The 15,952-nt window shown below is 39.2% G+C and overlaps 1 protein-coding gene across 2 annotated transcripts in view; it reads right to left on the minus strand.

The window, feature by feature from the left end:
- The window catches only part of smad1 (SMAD family member 1), a 79,173-nt gene that overhangs the window by 37,171 nt on the left and 26,050 nt on the right, over nucleotides 1–15,952 (minus strand). For both annotated transcript variants that reach the window (XM_052041439.1, XM_052041447.1), the window contains one exon: nucleotides 8,922–9,557. In XM_052041439.1, coding sequence (XP_051897399.1) covers nucleotides 8,922–9,324 — 403 coding nt within the window. In that variant the 5' untranslated portion in view covers nucleotides 9,325–9,557. The remainder of the gene's footprint in view (nucleotides 1–8,921; nucleotides 9,558–15,952) is intronic.

Raw genomic sequence — 15,952 nt, forward strand, 5'->3', positions numbered from 1 at the left:
AGGAGGTTTCTCTGGCTGAGGAGTCCAGGGCCAGGGGACAGAGTTTCAAAATGAAAGGTAGGTTTTTTAGGCTGCAAGATGGAGAAATTTCTTCCAACACATTAAAGACAATAGCAGATTTCACCACTGATATCTACCTTTACTGAAAGGTTGCTCCAAGAGAACTGATTCACATTTTAAAATAATCTTTATTATTTGAGAACAGGTTGATAGGGGATCTGTCTTGCAGATGTTAAGTGTAAGGCTTTGGTTTGGATGAATTTAGGTTCTGGAGCGTAGGTGCCATAGGTTGAACAGTATGCCTTTAATTCTGAGGATTAGTTTCACTCCAACAGAAATTTTGCTGAAGGTCAGGTGCAGCAATGGGGTGAGAAGTACTGAAAAGTGTCAAGACAGTGACGCAACCTTGTTTGACACCAGTCTGTACCGAGATTGACTCCAAAATAGTCCAACTGGATTTGCATTCCATCTTGAAGCAAATCCAAATTGAAGTTGAATTTCTGGGGGCAGCTAAATTTGAGGAGCAAGTTCTTTAGTTCAAGACAGAGGTTTTGGAGACGTCAAGTTATGTGCAGAGGTTGGTACTGCTCCCTGCATTGCCCTTGGATTTGTCACATGATAAAGATTACATCCACTGTGCCTCCAGTTAGATGGAATCCACACTGACCACAACATGGTAGAAATTCAGATAGAGTTCGAGGAACAACACCCCAGGTCCAAGACTAGGTCTTTAACTTAAACAAGGGCAATTGTAATGGTATGAAGGTGGGTTTGTCTAGATTGCAATAGGTAAATATTTTAAGAGATAGGTTTGTAGATGAGCAGTGGTAGATATTCAAAACAACTTGCCCATAATTTTCAACAGAAATTTATCCCAATTAGAAACAAAGATTCCATGAGAAAGAAAGAGGAACTGTCTGTGTTTGAAAGGTCAAGGATAATGTTAAATCAAAAAGTAGGGCACAAATCAGCAAAAGTTAGTGGTAGACTAGAGGACTGGGAATTTGTTTTAGGAACCAGTAGCAAAAGGCTAAAGTTCTCATAAATAGGGAGAAATTGATTTTGAGAAAGATGCACATGTTGTATCAAAACAAATAGCAAGAAATTCCATGGATATACAAAAAGAAAGTGTGTGGCTAAGGTAAGTGTAGTGCCTCTACAGAATGAGCCTAATGAATTAGTAACAGGAAACAAAGAAATGGTAGATACCTTAAAGCAATTTTTTTTTTAAACATCAATCTTCACCGTGAAGGACATCGTAAAATATCCCAAAGATAATAGATAGGCCAATTTCAAATAACATGGAAGAGCCTGAAAAAATCCCTATCATCAGGGATGAAGTATTGGATAAACTCATAGAACTAAAGACAGACAAGTTGCCAGGACCAGATGGCCTGCACTCCAGGGCTTTTAAAAGGAAGTGGCTGCAGAGATGTGCAACACAATGAAATTTTTCAAAACTCACTAAATTCTGAGAGTACCAGAGGATTGGAAAACAGCAAATGTGTCTCCCTTATTAAAGGAAGCAGGAAGACAAAAGGCAGGAAACTATACACCAATTCATTTAACATCCACTGTTGGCAAATGTTAGAGTCAATAAACAAAAAGGAAATAACTAATCATTTAGGAAAGTTTAATATAATGAAACCAAGTCAACATGGTTTTATGAAAGGTAAGTTGTTTGACAAATTTGCTTAAGTTCTTTGTGAATGTAAAAGGGAATAGAAGGGAACCTTCTAGTATAATGTATTTAGATTTCCAAAAGGCTTTTGATAGCATATCATACAAGAGATTGGTGCATAAATTAAGAACTCGTGGCACTGGAGAAAGCATGTCAGCATGGACTGTGACCTGGTTATCACATGGAAAGAGTTGAAATAAATGGGTCTTTTTCAGTTTGAAGAAGGATGTACCAAAGGGATCAGTTCTTGGCTGTCAATTATTTATATGAAGTAAAGGGCTCAACTGCAATATATCCATGTTTGTGAATAACACAAAAATAGACAGAAGGGCTTGATGTGATGAGGATATTGAGACCTGCAATGGGATATAGATAGATTTAGTGACTGGGCAAAAACTGGCAATGGAGTTTAAAGTGGGAAAGTGCAAGGTCATGCATTTCTAGGAGGAAAAAGTGGATTCTTCTCTAAATGTAGGAAGACTGCAAATGGGCATTCTAGCACTTGAACCACAAAAAGCTAGTGGGCAGGTTTAATGAGTGTTAAGGCAGTAAATGGCATTTTGCCCTTTATTGCAAAGAGTTAGAGTTTAAAAACAGGAAGGCTTTGTTACAATTGCACAGAATGTTGGCAAGACCACAGCTGGAGTACTGCACACAATTTTGGTCTCCTTATCTTTAAGAAAAAAGGATATAGTAGCAGAGGGAGTCCAAAGGAGATTCACTAGGCTAATTCATAGGATGAGAGAGTTGCCCTATCAGGAGAGGCTAAACAGTTTGTGTCTATATTCTTTGGAGTTTAGAATGAGGGGCAACCTTAAGGAGACATACAAGACCCTGAAGGTACATGACAGAATGGATGCCAAGATGTTTTCACTAGTGAAAGAATCTTGAATAAGGGGACATTGATACAAGGGGCTGTCATACAAAACAGAGCTGCAAAGAAATTTATTTTCACAGAGGGTGGCAATTCTCTGCCTTCCCCCCCCCCCCCCCAAATCCGAGGATTGTGGAGGCTAGCTCATTCGAAGTATTTAAGGTGAAGATACATAAAATTTTAAAGATCAGGGAATTAAGAGCTATAGGGAACTGCCACTGAAGAGGAGTTGAGGTCAGCATAGATTAGCCATGATCATATTGAAAGGCAGCACAAGCTTGAGGGGCCTGGTGGCCTATCCTTACACCCATTTTCCTGTGGTTTCTTTTCCCCTTGAGTTTTGATTTGGGGAGCAGCTCTTCAGCCCATGGTTGGGCAGGATCTGGCAACAATTTTCCTTGTAGCATACAGGAGGGAGACCCCTTCGTAGCTAGTGTTAAACTTGTCTCCTTTCTTCAAGATGGTCATGATGATAGCAGCCCTAGGTTCCCCTAAGTACATCATCCTCTTGCGATGAGATTGCAGATTTGCAACTGAAGTTTTTGATCACAGGAGTTTTAGAACTTCATTGAGAATACCCTCTGCTCCTTGGACATTGTTACTTTTTAAGTTAGGATATGGCCTTCTGGACTTTTGGTCACTAGTGTCAGCAAGGCTGGACCAAATCGACTGCCTTGGGATGGAGTCAAAGGCGTTCAAGTCAAAGTTAGTCATGTTTGAGGTCTTCTTTGAAGCATTCCTTCTATTGGGATTTGCTGCCCGTTTTTAATGTTCACCTCCATTTCTGGTTCTCACTGGGGTTGGGTCCAGGTTTTAGGGTTGTAGATGGTCTTGACAGTGCTGAAGCAGCACATTATTCAGGAACTTAGTAACAGCAGCCACTACCTCACAAATCTGCTTCTTACCAATCCCAACCATACATCTCCAAGGTCATCTTGCTTTGGCCCTGATTTTACTTTGGTTAGGTCTGTGGGGAGAAAATCTAAGGAGAGAGGGAGGGATCATTATTCACTTCATTACATGTAAATTATTGCATTCTGTTTCACACCATTTTCTCGTATTTTCATCTATTCTCAATGCCAGAGTACTGAAATTATTTGCTACTGATGTTTTCCCAGTCTTTTCATACCACCCTTTCAATATGCTTCCACATTTTTTAACCAGCCAAACGGCTCCTTATTCCCTCTTTGCAGAATGTGTGTGTGTATAACTTTTAATTATATTTTGTATTGATTTTAGGAATACGTTCATCAAGCAATTTTTTCCATGGTACTTCCCTTCTCATCACCAGAAATATCACTGAGCGATTTATCTTTTTAGTTCTGCCATTTCTTTGAATTTATCCTCAGCTCTACACCAGACCAAAGCTGTTACTTAATCTATGATATTCAATTTCATCACTTTGAATCTGATCAATCTTCTAATTCCTGAGCACTGACTGGGTCATTCACAAATATCTGGTCAAGGTGAATGGCAACACTCATGGCTTCCTCATTTCAGTCATGAAGCAGTCTTGCATAACACTAGTTAAAAATGTGTAGTCATGAAGCTGACAGGTTGAAAAATGTGGATTTTCACCATTAGTCAGCTGCTCATTAAAAAACAAATTAGGGGTCTGGCAAGAAAGGGGATTTGAAGTAGATCAGTCATGATCTTGTTGAATGGTAAAGCAGGCTCAAAGGACCATTTGATTTATTCCTGCACCTAGTTCTTGTACTTTTCTTCATGTACCAGAACCACCTTCCTTCGTGTGCCAATGAGAATTTATTCACACAAAATTTCTAACTAGGCCTTAAATGTCTCCCCGTCACCACAAATCAGCTTTACTTGCTTCACCTAAAACTCTGACAGAGCTACACCACCACCTCTTCTCAGCATCATGTTTTTTCCAAAAAACACATTCATGGATATTAAGTAAATTTCTAGTTGTTGAACAGAGCCAGGTTTCCCTTCCCAACTCATGGCAATTCCCTATCACTACAGTACTTAGCATGGCATCTTATTTCTATTGTGTATCATTTGAATACATATTGAAGTTACAACCTTTTGTGCCCTCAACATCATGCTCTGATTTTTAACTGTCAGGATATTGTTGGCCCTACCCATCTGCTGGTGCCTTTCTGCTTTTTCAAAAAACCTTTTGGGATATAGCTTCTTATATGGCCTCTCCACTGTAGATTAAACATGTCTTCTTAATGTCTCTTTACTCATAACTGCAACAGAGATAGGAGAACATTCACTTTAGGAACTGCAGTGGTTAAAGGTGGTGGTTTCCTCCTGAGAAGGAGGTTAATAAAAGAGTGCTGGTTGCAATAGGTACAGAGGTATACCTAGTAAACAAAGAGATCCAAGTTCTCTTGAGTATGTTCTCATGCAGGGCGAAATGTGTAGAATGATGGATAGAAGGGAGTGGGTTGCCATTTCAGCACAGCTCAACCAAACTGAATAATGCACACATTTATAAAAATATTCTTTCTTCCACTGTCAAGAATGGGAATGGTGCAAAATTTTAAAATACCATTCCATATCTATGAACCACTGAATACACCATAATTCATAGGAAGTTAACTTTTTTTTAGTTAAAATGTTATTTTCTGAATGGGAGAATCACTAAGATATTGCACCACAGTTTAGGTGGAAGCATGTTTAATCTACTCAGAATAAAGTTTGCCCTAAAAAATGAGACAGACCAATGTCAATTAAAGGCTCACTATTGTGTATGAGAGAGTGTTTTTAAAATTAGTACTGCTAAGTCTCTGGTTCAGGGTTTTAGTGTAAATTCTAATATTTGGATATTCTACATTTTGCTGCCATTCTAATTTCACAAATGTTAATAACTTCTGGTACAATTTTTGGTGCAGTTGCTCAAAATTTTGCTTGCACATAGAATGTAGGAATTCAGAGATTAAAAACATGGTCATTAAAATTCTTTTGGATTTTAGTTATGTCAATGTCTTTCAGAGGGGAGGAGTGAACCATGATCTGAAGTCCCATTAGTTCCAATGTGAAAGATCATAAAAAGGCATGTGCTTCAGTTTCTAATTCTGGGAGGTAGGACAGGGCAAAAATTCCAAGTGCCACAGAGATAATACTTTCTCCTCCCTCCAATGGACATGCTGATTCAGCAAGATGAATTTATACAATGTCTTTCAGATCCTCAAGATATCCCAGGCCACCGACTTCACACACAGTTGTATGCACATGCATAAGTTCACGTACTTATAGTAAAATAACTTGGATATAAATGACCAAATTATTGTGCTGGTGCAATCAATGATGGCTAGTAGATACAACTTTTCCTCAGTTTTTCAAAACTCTCATTTAGTTTAGCGTTTACTTCAGATCAGTATCATGTAATCTACAAACACCAAAATGATACCTTCTCTACCAGAGCTTAGATCATCTGGGAGGAAATTGGTATACCTGCCACTGGTCTGAAGAACAACCACATTGCATGCAACCCTTAATAACAACTTTAACTTTGTACTACCATTAACACAGAAAATATTCCAATGTGCTTTACAGATGCATTATCAAAATTTCAAAACAAAATCAAAGAAAGCTCTGGACAAGCAACAAACCTTGGTCAAAGTAGGAAGCATGTTGGAAGAAGACAGAAATACAAAGCCTGAAACTCAAGTCTCAGGTCTCATGGCTGGCAGCAGTAGAACAATTATAATCATGGATGAACAAGAATTAGAGATGAGGGGCTGAAGAACTAGAGAATAAGCATGAGAATTAAATCTGAGCCACTGCACATGGATATAATTAAATGGTACCTGAAGTCAGTTATCTCAACAATACCATAGCTTAGATGAGCCAAGGTAAGAGGAGTCAATAATGCTATGGATATGGAAATAGTCAGTCCTGGTGACCACAGGGATGAGTCTGAATCTCAAGTTCACACATGTAAGTTGACAATCTGATGGGCTTGAAGATGTGTGTGTATGCGCGCACACACACACACTTTAAGACTGAACTTCTTCCTAAAGTACCATCATTTGTCATAGCATCCAACTAAAAACAAACAGTACATCTACCTGGAGTTCCTTTCAAGGATCTTTAGAGGAAGACTTCTGTGCATACGTGAGAAAAAAAAAGGACACAGTTTGCATCTTTGCTTCATAGCAAAGATGATCTTCCAGGATTCAGCATTTAAAAGACTGATGGCAAGTACCAGCTTGCACCTGAAGGCTTGCTGGTAATCACATGCAGTATGTCAGACAGAGTGACATAGCAGCAGGGGTTGATCAAGCATTGTGTTAAGGCAACCCTATAACCATAATCTGCATAGTCAAAATATGAAAGCTGAACCAGAGTCCTCAACAAATATCTCAAGTGAAAGCTTAAATGGAAGCTTAACATTTCTAGTATTCTGGGGTCCACCTCCCCTAGCTTCCAGATTTTACATGGGCATGGTTTTGACTGCCACCTAAAACAGTGCAAGTGGCATTGGCAACAAAAGGCATGTCATGCTTTCTCAGGGAGACAGCATCCCTGATAATCTCCCAACATTTCAACAAATTTGACAGAGTCCCATGGTGTCATTTGGGTCATGTGCAACTCTATTGTACAAGGATTGGAAATTGTAAGGAAAATTATTGGTACATGAAAAAAGGGGCAATTTTCCTAAAGTGCCTCTAGGGACAACTGTTGTCAAAAATATTATGCAACTGACAAAATGCACTTAGTCTTCTCACCCTTTTTATTTTGTAATTGTAGTAAGGAAATAATTGAAGATCATGCCTTCTACTGGACTCTTACTTGTTTGATGTGGGCACATACAGCTGGTTGACTAATGTTGTGAGCAACACCTGTAGCTTGGAATGACCCCAAAAGTTAACAACTCAGACTATAAACTCTAGGCCATGCCTGGTGACAACTTGCAATCAGGTGTTCCAGCAGAAACATAGCTCTGTAACAGCCTCATGGTACTGTGGAACTTCCTTACATGTTCTGCAGTGAATTGCAAGGGTGATTTATTTCCTGCACACTTTAGTTTTCCCCTTGCAGCTTCCCCCTGCACTTCAGGTCTTTGGACTTGTTGCTTCTCTGTATATTCTTCTGGCCACAGTGATATAATAATCCAACCTGTAATGCCATGTAGGTGATTTCCAGAAGACCTTGACCAAAACCCAGAAAACTCTATACTCACTTTGAGGTCAACAACAACCAAATCAACATAAGCAGTTAAATTCAGCCAACCAGTGTCATACCCAGCAGAACTTGAGTATCCTTTTAATAAGGCTTTTCCCATCCATTAGTTGTATGTAATTTTAAAATCTCTATAGTTGCTGAAAATAACACATGAAAAAAGGCCAAGGAACCCTCAAGTAGAACCCCAATATATTCTTATATATATTATTCCCCAATATATATATTATTAAATATATTATTGGGCATGAAGTGCTCAATTATTGGTCTAATCCAGATGAAACCAAGCCCAAACACTGTTAATCAGGTGGACAGTATAGAAAGCTGCTTGTAGATAAAGTATATCCATACATTTGAGTAAACTGTGGTCAAAGTATATCAGAACAGAGATATTATTCCAAATACCCACAACAATTTAGTAACACAGGGAACATTACCTGCCAATGAAAATGACTTTTTTTTAAAAAAAATATAGTGAACTCATGTAATGTTAAGGGTATTCCAACAATAAAAGGGCTGTCTTAGCCATTTATATAATTTCATTTTCAAGAAATGAAAGAATGCCAATTCTTATAATGGGATTAATTGTAATTGGAACTACTATTGTGGCTTACTTAACTTTATTTTACATAGCAAGCTTCTAAGCAACATACAGGTGCTCTCCTGCATATCCTTCTAAACTTTGGTGAAAATAGGTTGTAAAAATAACTCAGCTTCAGTTTAGGGCTTCTGGAGGGTTTCCTCTGAAATTAATTTGGAAACTTCCCCTCATAACATAGAAAGGGTTCAGAGATAAAATAACATGGAGGTCCAAATGTACATTAACAATTGTCATGCACGGGCCCTGCCTAATCGTAGAGGCATTTTTGCCCACAAATTATCATGGTGCTATTTTTATTCAATGGAAGGATCTAGATATCACAAGGTCAGAATTCCTTAACCAACCTTGAGAAAATGGTTGAGCTGTTTTTGAACCACAGCAGCCATTGTGAAAGTACTCTCTCAGTGCTTGATATCTTTTCATAAGTCATAGGATATGATAATTAGAATCCTTGTAAAACAAAATGTAACTGCCAAAGACTAGATCTGGCTCAGGTAGTCATTTCCAACAGAGGGGCAAAAAAAAAATCTGGCAGTGCATGTTTCATCTTTATCACATGCTTTCAAGACATTAACATTGTCTAAGATACACAGATTCTCTAAGCCACCTACCAGGACTTTCTACTCGTTTATAGTGATATGGATTAATGCAGACTTCTTTCTGCTTTGAGCCAAATGGAAATTCACAACACTCTAGTGGCTTCAGTTCATGATGACTTTGAAGATCCGGCCATCGCCATACACGGCAATAAATAACATGTGGTAGGCCCTTTCGATGTGATACCTGAAGACGACCATCTAGAGACCGAGGAATAGTGACACAATTACTAGGTTGACCAGGACTGCTTAATGCCTTCTCCAACTCTTCCATGGCTCCCTTCTTCTTCTTGAGTTTTTTCACCAAGGCATCAACTGCTTTTTCAGCCCACTTTTCCTCCTCATCTCCTTGCTTCCAGCCCAGTAGGCGTTTCACAGCTGGGCTGGTGAATGAGAACAAGCTTGCCATTGTCGTCATCTCAACTAGTTTTGAAGCCAATAGCAGGGATGCTATTGTGTTTCAAGAGATTAACAGTAGTTCTGAAGAAGTGGTTTTAAAAAGGAATACTATTCTGATCACCAAACCAGTCTTGAGATACGAAATTCTGCTTTGTACTTCAGCAGGATTCCCCCAAAGTCTAGTTTAAAATCCACAGGGAAAAATAATTTCAATTTGGTTTTGGAATGTGTTCAGATAATTTTCTTTCGGATCTATGAGAAAACAAGAGCAAAAAGTTAGACTAAAAAATTTGTTCAAGATTAATTATGCATTCAGTCCTAACTTGAATACTTCAAGCATATTTTCCAAGTGATTTTCCCTACCATAATAGAGGCTGGCATTTATAATGTGTGTATTTTTTTGCTAACATGGATGGAATGGCATGATCACAAAGACTAAACAGGACTCTACTTTCATTAACTAAATTTAAGTTGCATTTTGTTTCATGTGAACAAATCATACTTGTCTAATCAACATCGATTAAAAACTTAATTGTACTACTACAAAGTTAATTTGTCCCAGCACTGAATTTATGTAGTATTTCCAAAAAATCAGCATGGCTATTAAGACGCAAAGTATTTTAATTACATGCAGGCCCAGAAAGAGTACCAGCTTGTTATCCTTTCATTTTTGACCCCAAGAAAGTCCCAATATTTGAAATCTTGCAGACAAAAACGAAAAAATTTCAAAGAAATATAAGAACAAGTGGCACGGTAGCGTCAGCGATCAGGGTTCCACGCCCGCTATATGTAAGGAGTTTGTACATTCTCCCGTGTCTGCGTGGGTTTCTGCCAGGTGCTCCGGTTTCCTCCCACATTCTAAAGACATACAGGTAGGTTAATTTGGGGGTTTAAAATGGGTAGCGCGGACTCATTGTGCCAGAAGGGCCTGTTACCACGCTGTAAATAAAATTTGAAATTTTAAAATTTCTTTCTGTTTCAACACCTGCTTACCTTATGGCATTACGCCAACCAAAGGATGCAAAACTAGATCAGTCAGTACATATAATTCCCGGGATTTATTCTGCATTTCTTTGCTTTAGCATTCACTCAAATTTTTATTTGCCAGTTACTCAATTTTTTAAGAACCCAGGCTTTCCCCATACAGTAAATAAACATCACCCCTTCAATTTAAGATTGGAACATGGATAAATATGCTTTTTTTTGAAAAAAAGCATAGTAATTCTTCTGTAAGCTTTAGATATGTGACAATAAGGATGATCAGTCACATTGACTAAAACAAAAAAAAACTCAAATCACAGAAACTTCCAATAAAATGGACCATCAAGCACAAAACTGCTTCAGAACTAATAGAAAATGGGTATGCTCATCTAATAGTGCCCAAGTGTAGCAGAAGTACTGGTCTTTCTGAAAGCAAGAATATAGTTATTTACATATATAATCACCAGCTCAAATATACCAAGTTACTTCCAAAATGTGACAAATTGATATAGGGCATGGGAAATAAAAACAAAATATTTTAAAACAAAGGAAAACTCAATGGCAGAAAAGAACATTTCTCATATCAAATTGCACTTTTATTCAAGGCTACAGCAAGGAAGGAGTGAAAAAAGGACAAAAAAGGACAAGAAAGACCATAGAACTAAATTTCAAACAGTGAATTTTTAAAAGCAATCTAAAAAAAAATCAGCCTGAACAAAATCTCTTTCCTGGTGGTTTAGGAATTGAACTTTACAACTACAATCAATACTGAAAACTATATAAAACAAAATTGCTCTACCCCAAACATCACCAACCACACTCTCCACCATTCTTCTCTTCTACTTGTCCCCACCCAAGGGAACTAAATTTTGAGCATATTACGGCAATTACAATTAGTATTTTTTCCATGGCGTCGCCAAGTTTGAGCTCTCTTATTAGTAAATTCAAACTAACAAAACATCAGCTAAGTGGTATGGCCAAGTGGAAATGTAATCCACAAGGGAACAGGATACCTATCTGGAATGCTTGCAAAACCCAGATACCAGCACTTCACACATTCTAGTCAGCTCATACCTTCCTCTCACTACATTTACACATGCAAAAGCAACAAAAAATTATACTTAACTGCCTTTGGAAAAAGCAGCAGAAACTGATTACAAAATAGTTCTAAATGTTCAGGTCCAGCAGAAGCCAGTGGATTTCTTTTTGGGCAACATGCAAACACTGGGTCTCTGCCACAGTTCCGAGTCTCCCAACTGAGTAGAGCTGTCAACGATAAGTGTGCATCTGTACCCAGGTGGAAACTCTCCTGCCTTTCAACTTTCCACATATACCTGCATATAGACCATCCTCCTAGGTGGTGTGCACTGTGATGCATTTCCTCCACCAGAGGCAATACCTTCAGGATGCCAGCAGCCCCCAGTAGCAAGCATCAGCTATGCTGTTCTGCAGGAATTGCTCGTCTTTTACCAAGACCTTTACAGAGTCTTCAGAGCCTGGGGCAGGGTTATCTCCAGTACCACGTCCCCCTCTTCTTCCACCCCCACCACCCCCAAGGCAGAGGGAGGCACTCTCACTGCCCGACCACTTGAGCTCATAGCCAAAATCTCTGGCAGTTTTGTCACAGGACTCAAGTGAGTGTGGCATCCTGGCCGATTCAATCCTCACATGGCTGGGAATGTTCAGATCCAGGTACCGAAAACCTCCTTGGGAACCATTCCCACGTAACATGAGCAGTTTCTAGGAGATGCCCTGCTGTGCCACTCTGGACAGCACCATGATATTTCCTGTATAGCCTGCTCCTGCACACTCTCCAATTCTTCAGTCATCTGCTGTCTAAACATGCCATGACAGTTCATTCTGCCACCCCACAGCAAGTGGAGGTGTTCTACAAGAGAATCTACCCCCCTTTGCATCAGGGACCCAAGGTGGTCAGAGCAGTCCCATGCAACAGATTTTATAGTTGGTTCACAGAAACTAGTGACCTGGAGGAGTCAGTCTTTCACATTTACACAAAACACAAGAAGCTGCAGCCCGTCTGAGTATTTTGAAGAGGTTGCGCTTCAAGTTCTGGTTGCATTTCAGCCCCACAATCCAGACCTTTGAGCACTCCATGCAAAGGACTGCTCCTTGGTCTGCTCCTGGGCCTGGCCAGAGTTGCTGTTCATAGGTCCACACAGCAGGCTGTTGAGTGATCTGCCCAAGCCAACTGCTTGCCTCTCTTCTGAGCACACACCCATGGTATCGTAGCTCATTGGATGCCTTCCAGGACCAGTGTATGCTGTATAGAGGATTGCATTTTAAAATAATAGGCTCCATGGAGAAGGACCACAATTCAGGGTACTCCTGCCACTGCACACAAATTAAATTGTGTTGAAAGTAAATAGTTCATGGGGTTTTAAGTCTGTAAATGAATGATAACTGATGTGTGATTGGTGTAATTTTGTACATAATTTGGTCCAAAGTCCTTCTAACAGTGAAGTTCCTTACACTGTTACCTTTCAGCTAGTGGTAGCAGCAAATTATACTTTATCTGGCTTTACTAATTAGGGGGTAGACAATACTGAGCTCCTTGGATGAGTGCAGCATATCCCATACAGGCCTTCACATTGTTTACCACTGAACTTCATCCATGCTTGTTCTTCATGTACTTTTGGCAGCTGTAGGTATATTGTCAACCACTTGCTTCTGTAGGTCTGCTCCTTTTAAAGGCTAGTCAATAAGGCTGCAAACTTCAGAGTAAACCTCCTTTTATCTTGGCTAGAAAACAAATTACATTTAGGCCACAGAAACATCCTACCTTACGAGGGTCACTTCTACTTTCTTCACAAGCCACTCACTGTGTCTTTGCCTAACACTGCTTGAAATGAAGTACAAGAACATGTTGTTCGAGTTTCTAAAATTATGGGATTCATGTTCAATACAGGATATCTTTCTCTCTCAAGTTCCTTTGAGCTTCATATTGGTCAAATGAAAAGCTGCAACACAGAGGCCCCAGCTTTCAGTCAGTAGCTTTCTTCATACCGTTCCAGTTTCTCATGCAACTAGTGGCAAACTTCCAAATTGATTTCAGTGTCAGGCATGTGGTGCTGTACCATATTTCACTTGTCCTTTTTTTTGAAACCATTTTAGAGAACTGCACTGCAAGGCCAGACTGATGCATGTACTTGACCAGGATTGTGCACCTTTTATACCTTCTGCAACATCTGAAGATTCAGAAGCTAATTCCACTAGACCAAGTGTATGCTGAAGGACAGTGCCGTGTATGAAGCCTTGACAATGCAGAGTTCGATACGTTTTTAAAGTAAACATACTAATATCCTGATGTCACCCAGACTACTGTTTAAATTTGCGAGGTCAAATCCAAAAGAAATCATCAGCAGCTTTAAAACCTTGTGTTAGTGTCTGATGTTTTCACCATTTTTCCATCTTACAGTGGAAATACTGCTGTTGAAATTTTTGGCATCAAGTATAGATTCTGATGCAACGTCATTACCAAATTATGGATTTTATAGTAATTGCTCAGGCACACAGTTGTCATTCCCATGTCCATATCCTTTAGTATTTCATAAGAAATGAAGAATCAGTTGTTTTCTTTCTTTGGCCACATCACAACATCGCTTTAAATTGTACTTGGATTTGGCAACATTCTGCTCACTAATACCCAACCATATGCAGCACCCACATTTCTAAACATTTGAACAAGAAATCTTTCTCCAAGGAAGATTTTGAAAAGGTTGACTATCCTTTCAAAAGCAACTTTCGCACTTGTTTATAGTGAGAACATATGTACTTTTGGGTCTATACAAACAATGTGTACAGTACATAGCATTACTACACCTTAAGCATATTTTGGCATAGTTCTGCAAAGATGAAATATATTTTTGCCATCACTTTTCAGAAGTCTGCAAGATTTATATCAAACAAATCCACTTAAATTTTTAAACTATAACTGGAAAAGAAAATTTACTCTTTCCAGTGACAGTACTTTCCACTATTATACATTTACTCTGATATTTGTTTTAATGAAAGATGGAATTTGATGTCATTAGTTTGCAGAATAAATCAACCCAAACACAAGAACTCCTCTCACTATAGCCTATTTATACTTTCTTCTTAATAAGGGAGTTCACCCATTAGTCTTTTGGGAGCATTTACCAAAAAAAAACAAAAAGATCTATGCTTGGTGTGCTTCCCTTCTTGCATAATCCCTCAGGATTTAGGATGATTTACTTCCACTCCAACTGGGTTGAGATGGTTAACGAGAACAACGTGAAAACAGTAGATACTTTGGCAACTGGAGTAGGTGGTAGCTAACAGCATAGGCAGGTGGGTGGGTGCTTAGTGACATGGTCTGTAATGCTGCAATGACACAAGAGACTGTAGGTGCTGGAATCTGGAGGCAACAAACTATCTGCTGGAGGAACTCAGTGGATCAAGCAGCATCAATTGTGGGGGGGAGGAACTGTTGATATTTCGGGTCTGCACCAGGACACGTAGGAGATATGGTCCGCTCCTTCTAGGCCTGCAGTCTGGTTCTTAGAAATATATAGAAACATAGAAAATAGCAGGATCAATATGATCCTTTATTGTTGAAGGGCTGTTTGAAAAAGGACCTCTCTCTTGCAGACTTTGCATACAAGGTACATCCTCTCATATGCTTCAGTGAACATGTTAACAATGGCTTCAGCTCAGCCACTGAGCATATACAAAAAGAAGCACTATCTACATACTGCTGCTCAGTTTGAATTCTGGACTGCAGTAGGTTGAACAACTTCTCAAGTTTTGAAGATTAGCTCCATTCTCTGGAGAAGTTTGCTGGAGGCAAAGTTCAACATTGTGCCAAGAAAAATTAAGAAAGGTTTTGCACAACGATGCAGCCTTGTTTGACACCAGTCTTTACCAAGATTGGTTCTGTTGTAGATCTGCCAGTTAGTGTTATGGCTTGCGTGTTGTTGTGGATCACATCTAAGAGTCCATGGGCACCATCACATTCTACAAAAGCCTGAAAGCATGTACCACCGGGCTCAAGGACAGCTTCTATCCCACCATTATAAGACTATTGAATGGTCCCCTAGTATGACAGGATGGACTCGACCTCACAATATACCTCGTTATGACCTTGCACCTTACCGTCTACCTGCACTCTCTAACTGTAACACTTTATTCTACAGTCTGTTATCGTTTTATCTTGTACTACCTCAATGCACTGTTGTAATGAAATGATCTATATGGACAGTATGCAAGTTTTTTTTTTAAACTCTACCTCAGTATGTGACAATAATAAGCCAATTTACCAAGATGCTGGAAATACTCAGCAGGTCAGGCTGCATCTTTTCTGAAACATTGACCACTTCCAACAATTCCTGTTTTTGTTTCAAATTTTCAGCATCTGTAGTTATTTTTTTTTATTTTTCCAATAACATGTTCCTCATTCTTTCTTGACTGATGCAAGTCAAAGGCTTTGTTGAGGTTGAAAAAAAGCTAAGTGGCTGATGCTTTTCCCTGCATTTTTCTTGGGAGTTCTGCATGGTAAGCATCATGTTTTAGATGGATGGAATCCAAATTGGTTAAAGGAGCAGCTCTTCAGTCACTATAAGGCGGTTAAGGAGGACACTGGTGAGGATTTTTCCCTGTGCTGAACAGCTAGGAGATCCCTCTGTGGT

Source organism: Pristis pectinata, chromosome 2 (assembly GCF_009764475.1).
Source record: "Pristis pectinata isolate sPriPec2 chromosome 2, sPriPec2.1.pri, whole genome shotgun sequence".
NCBI classification, from domain to species: Eukaryota; Metazoa; Chordata; class Chondrichthyes; order Rhinopristiformes; family Pristidae; genus Pristis; species Pristis pectinata.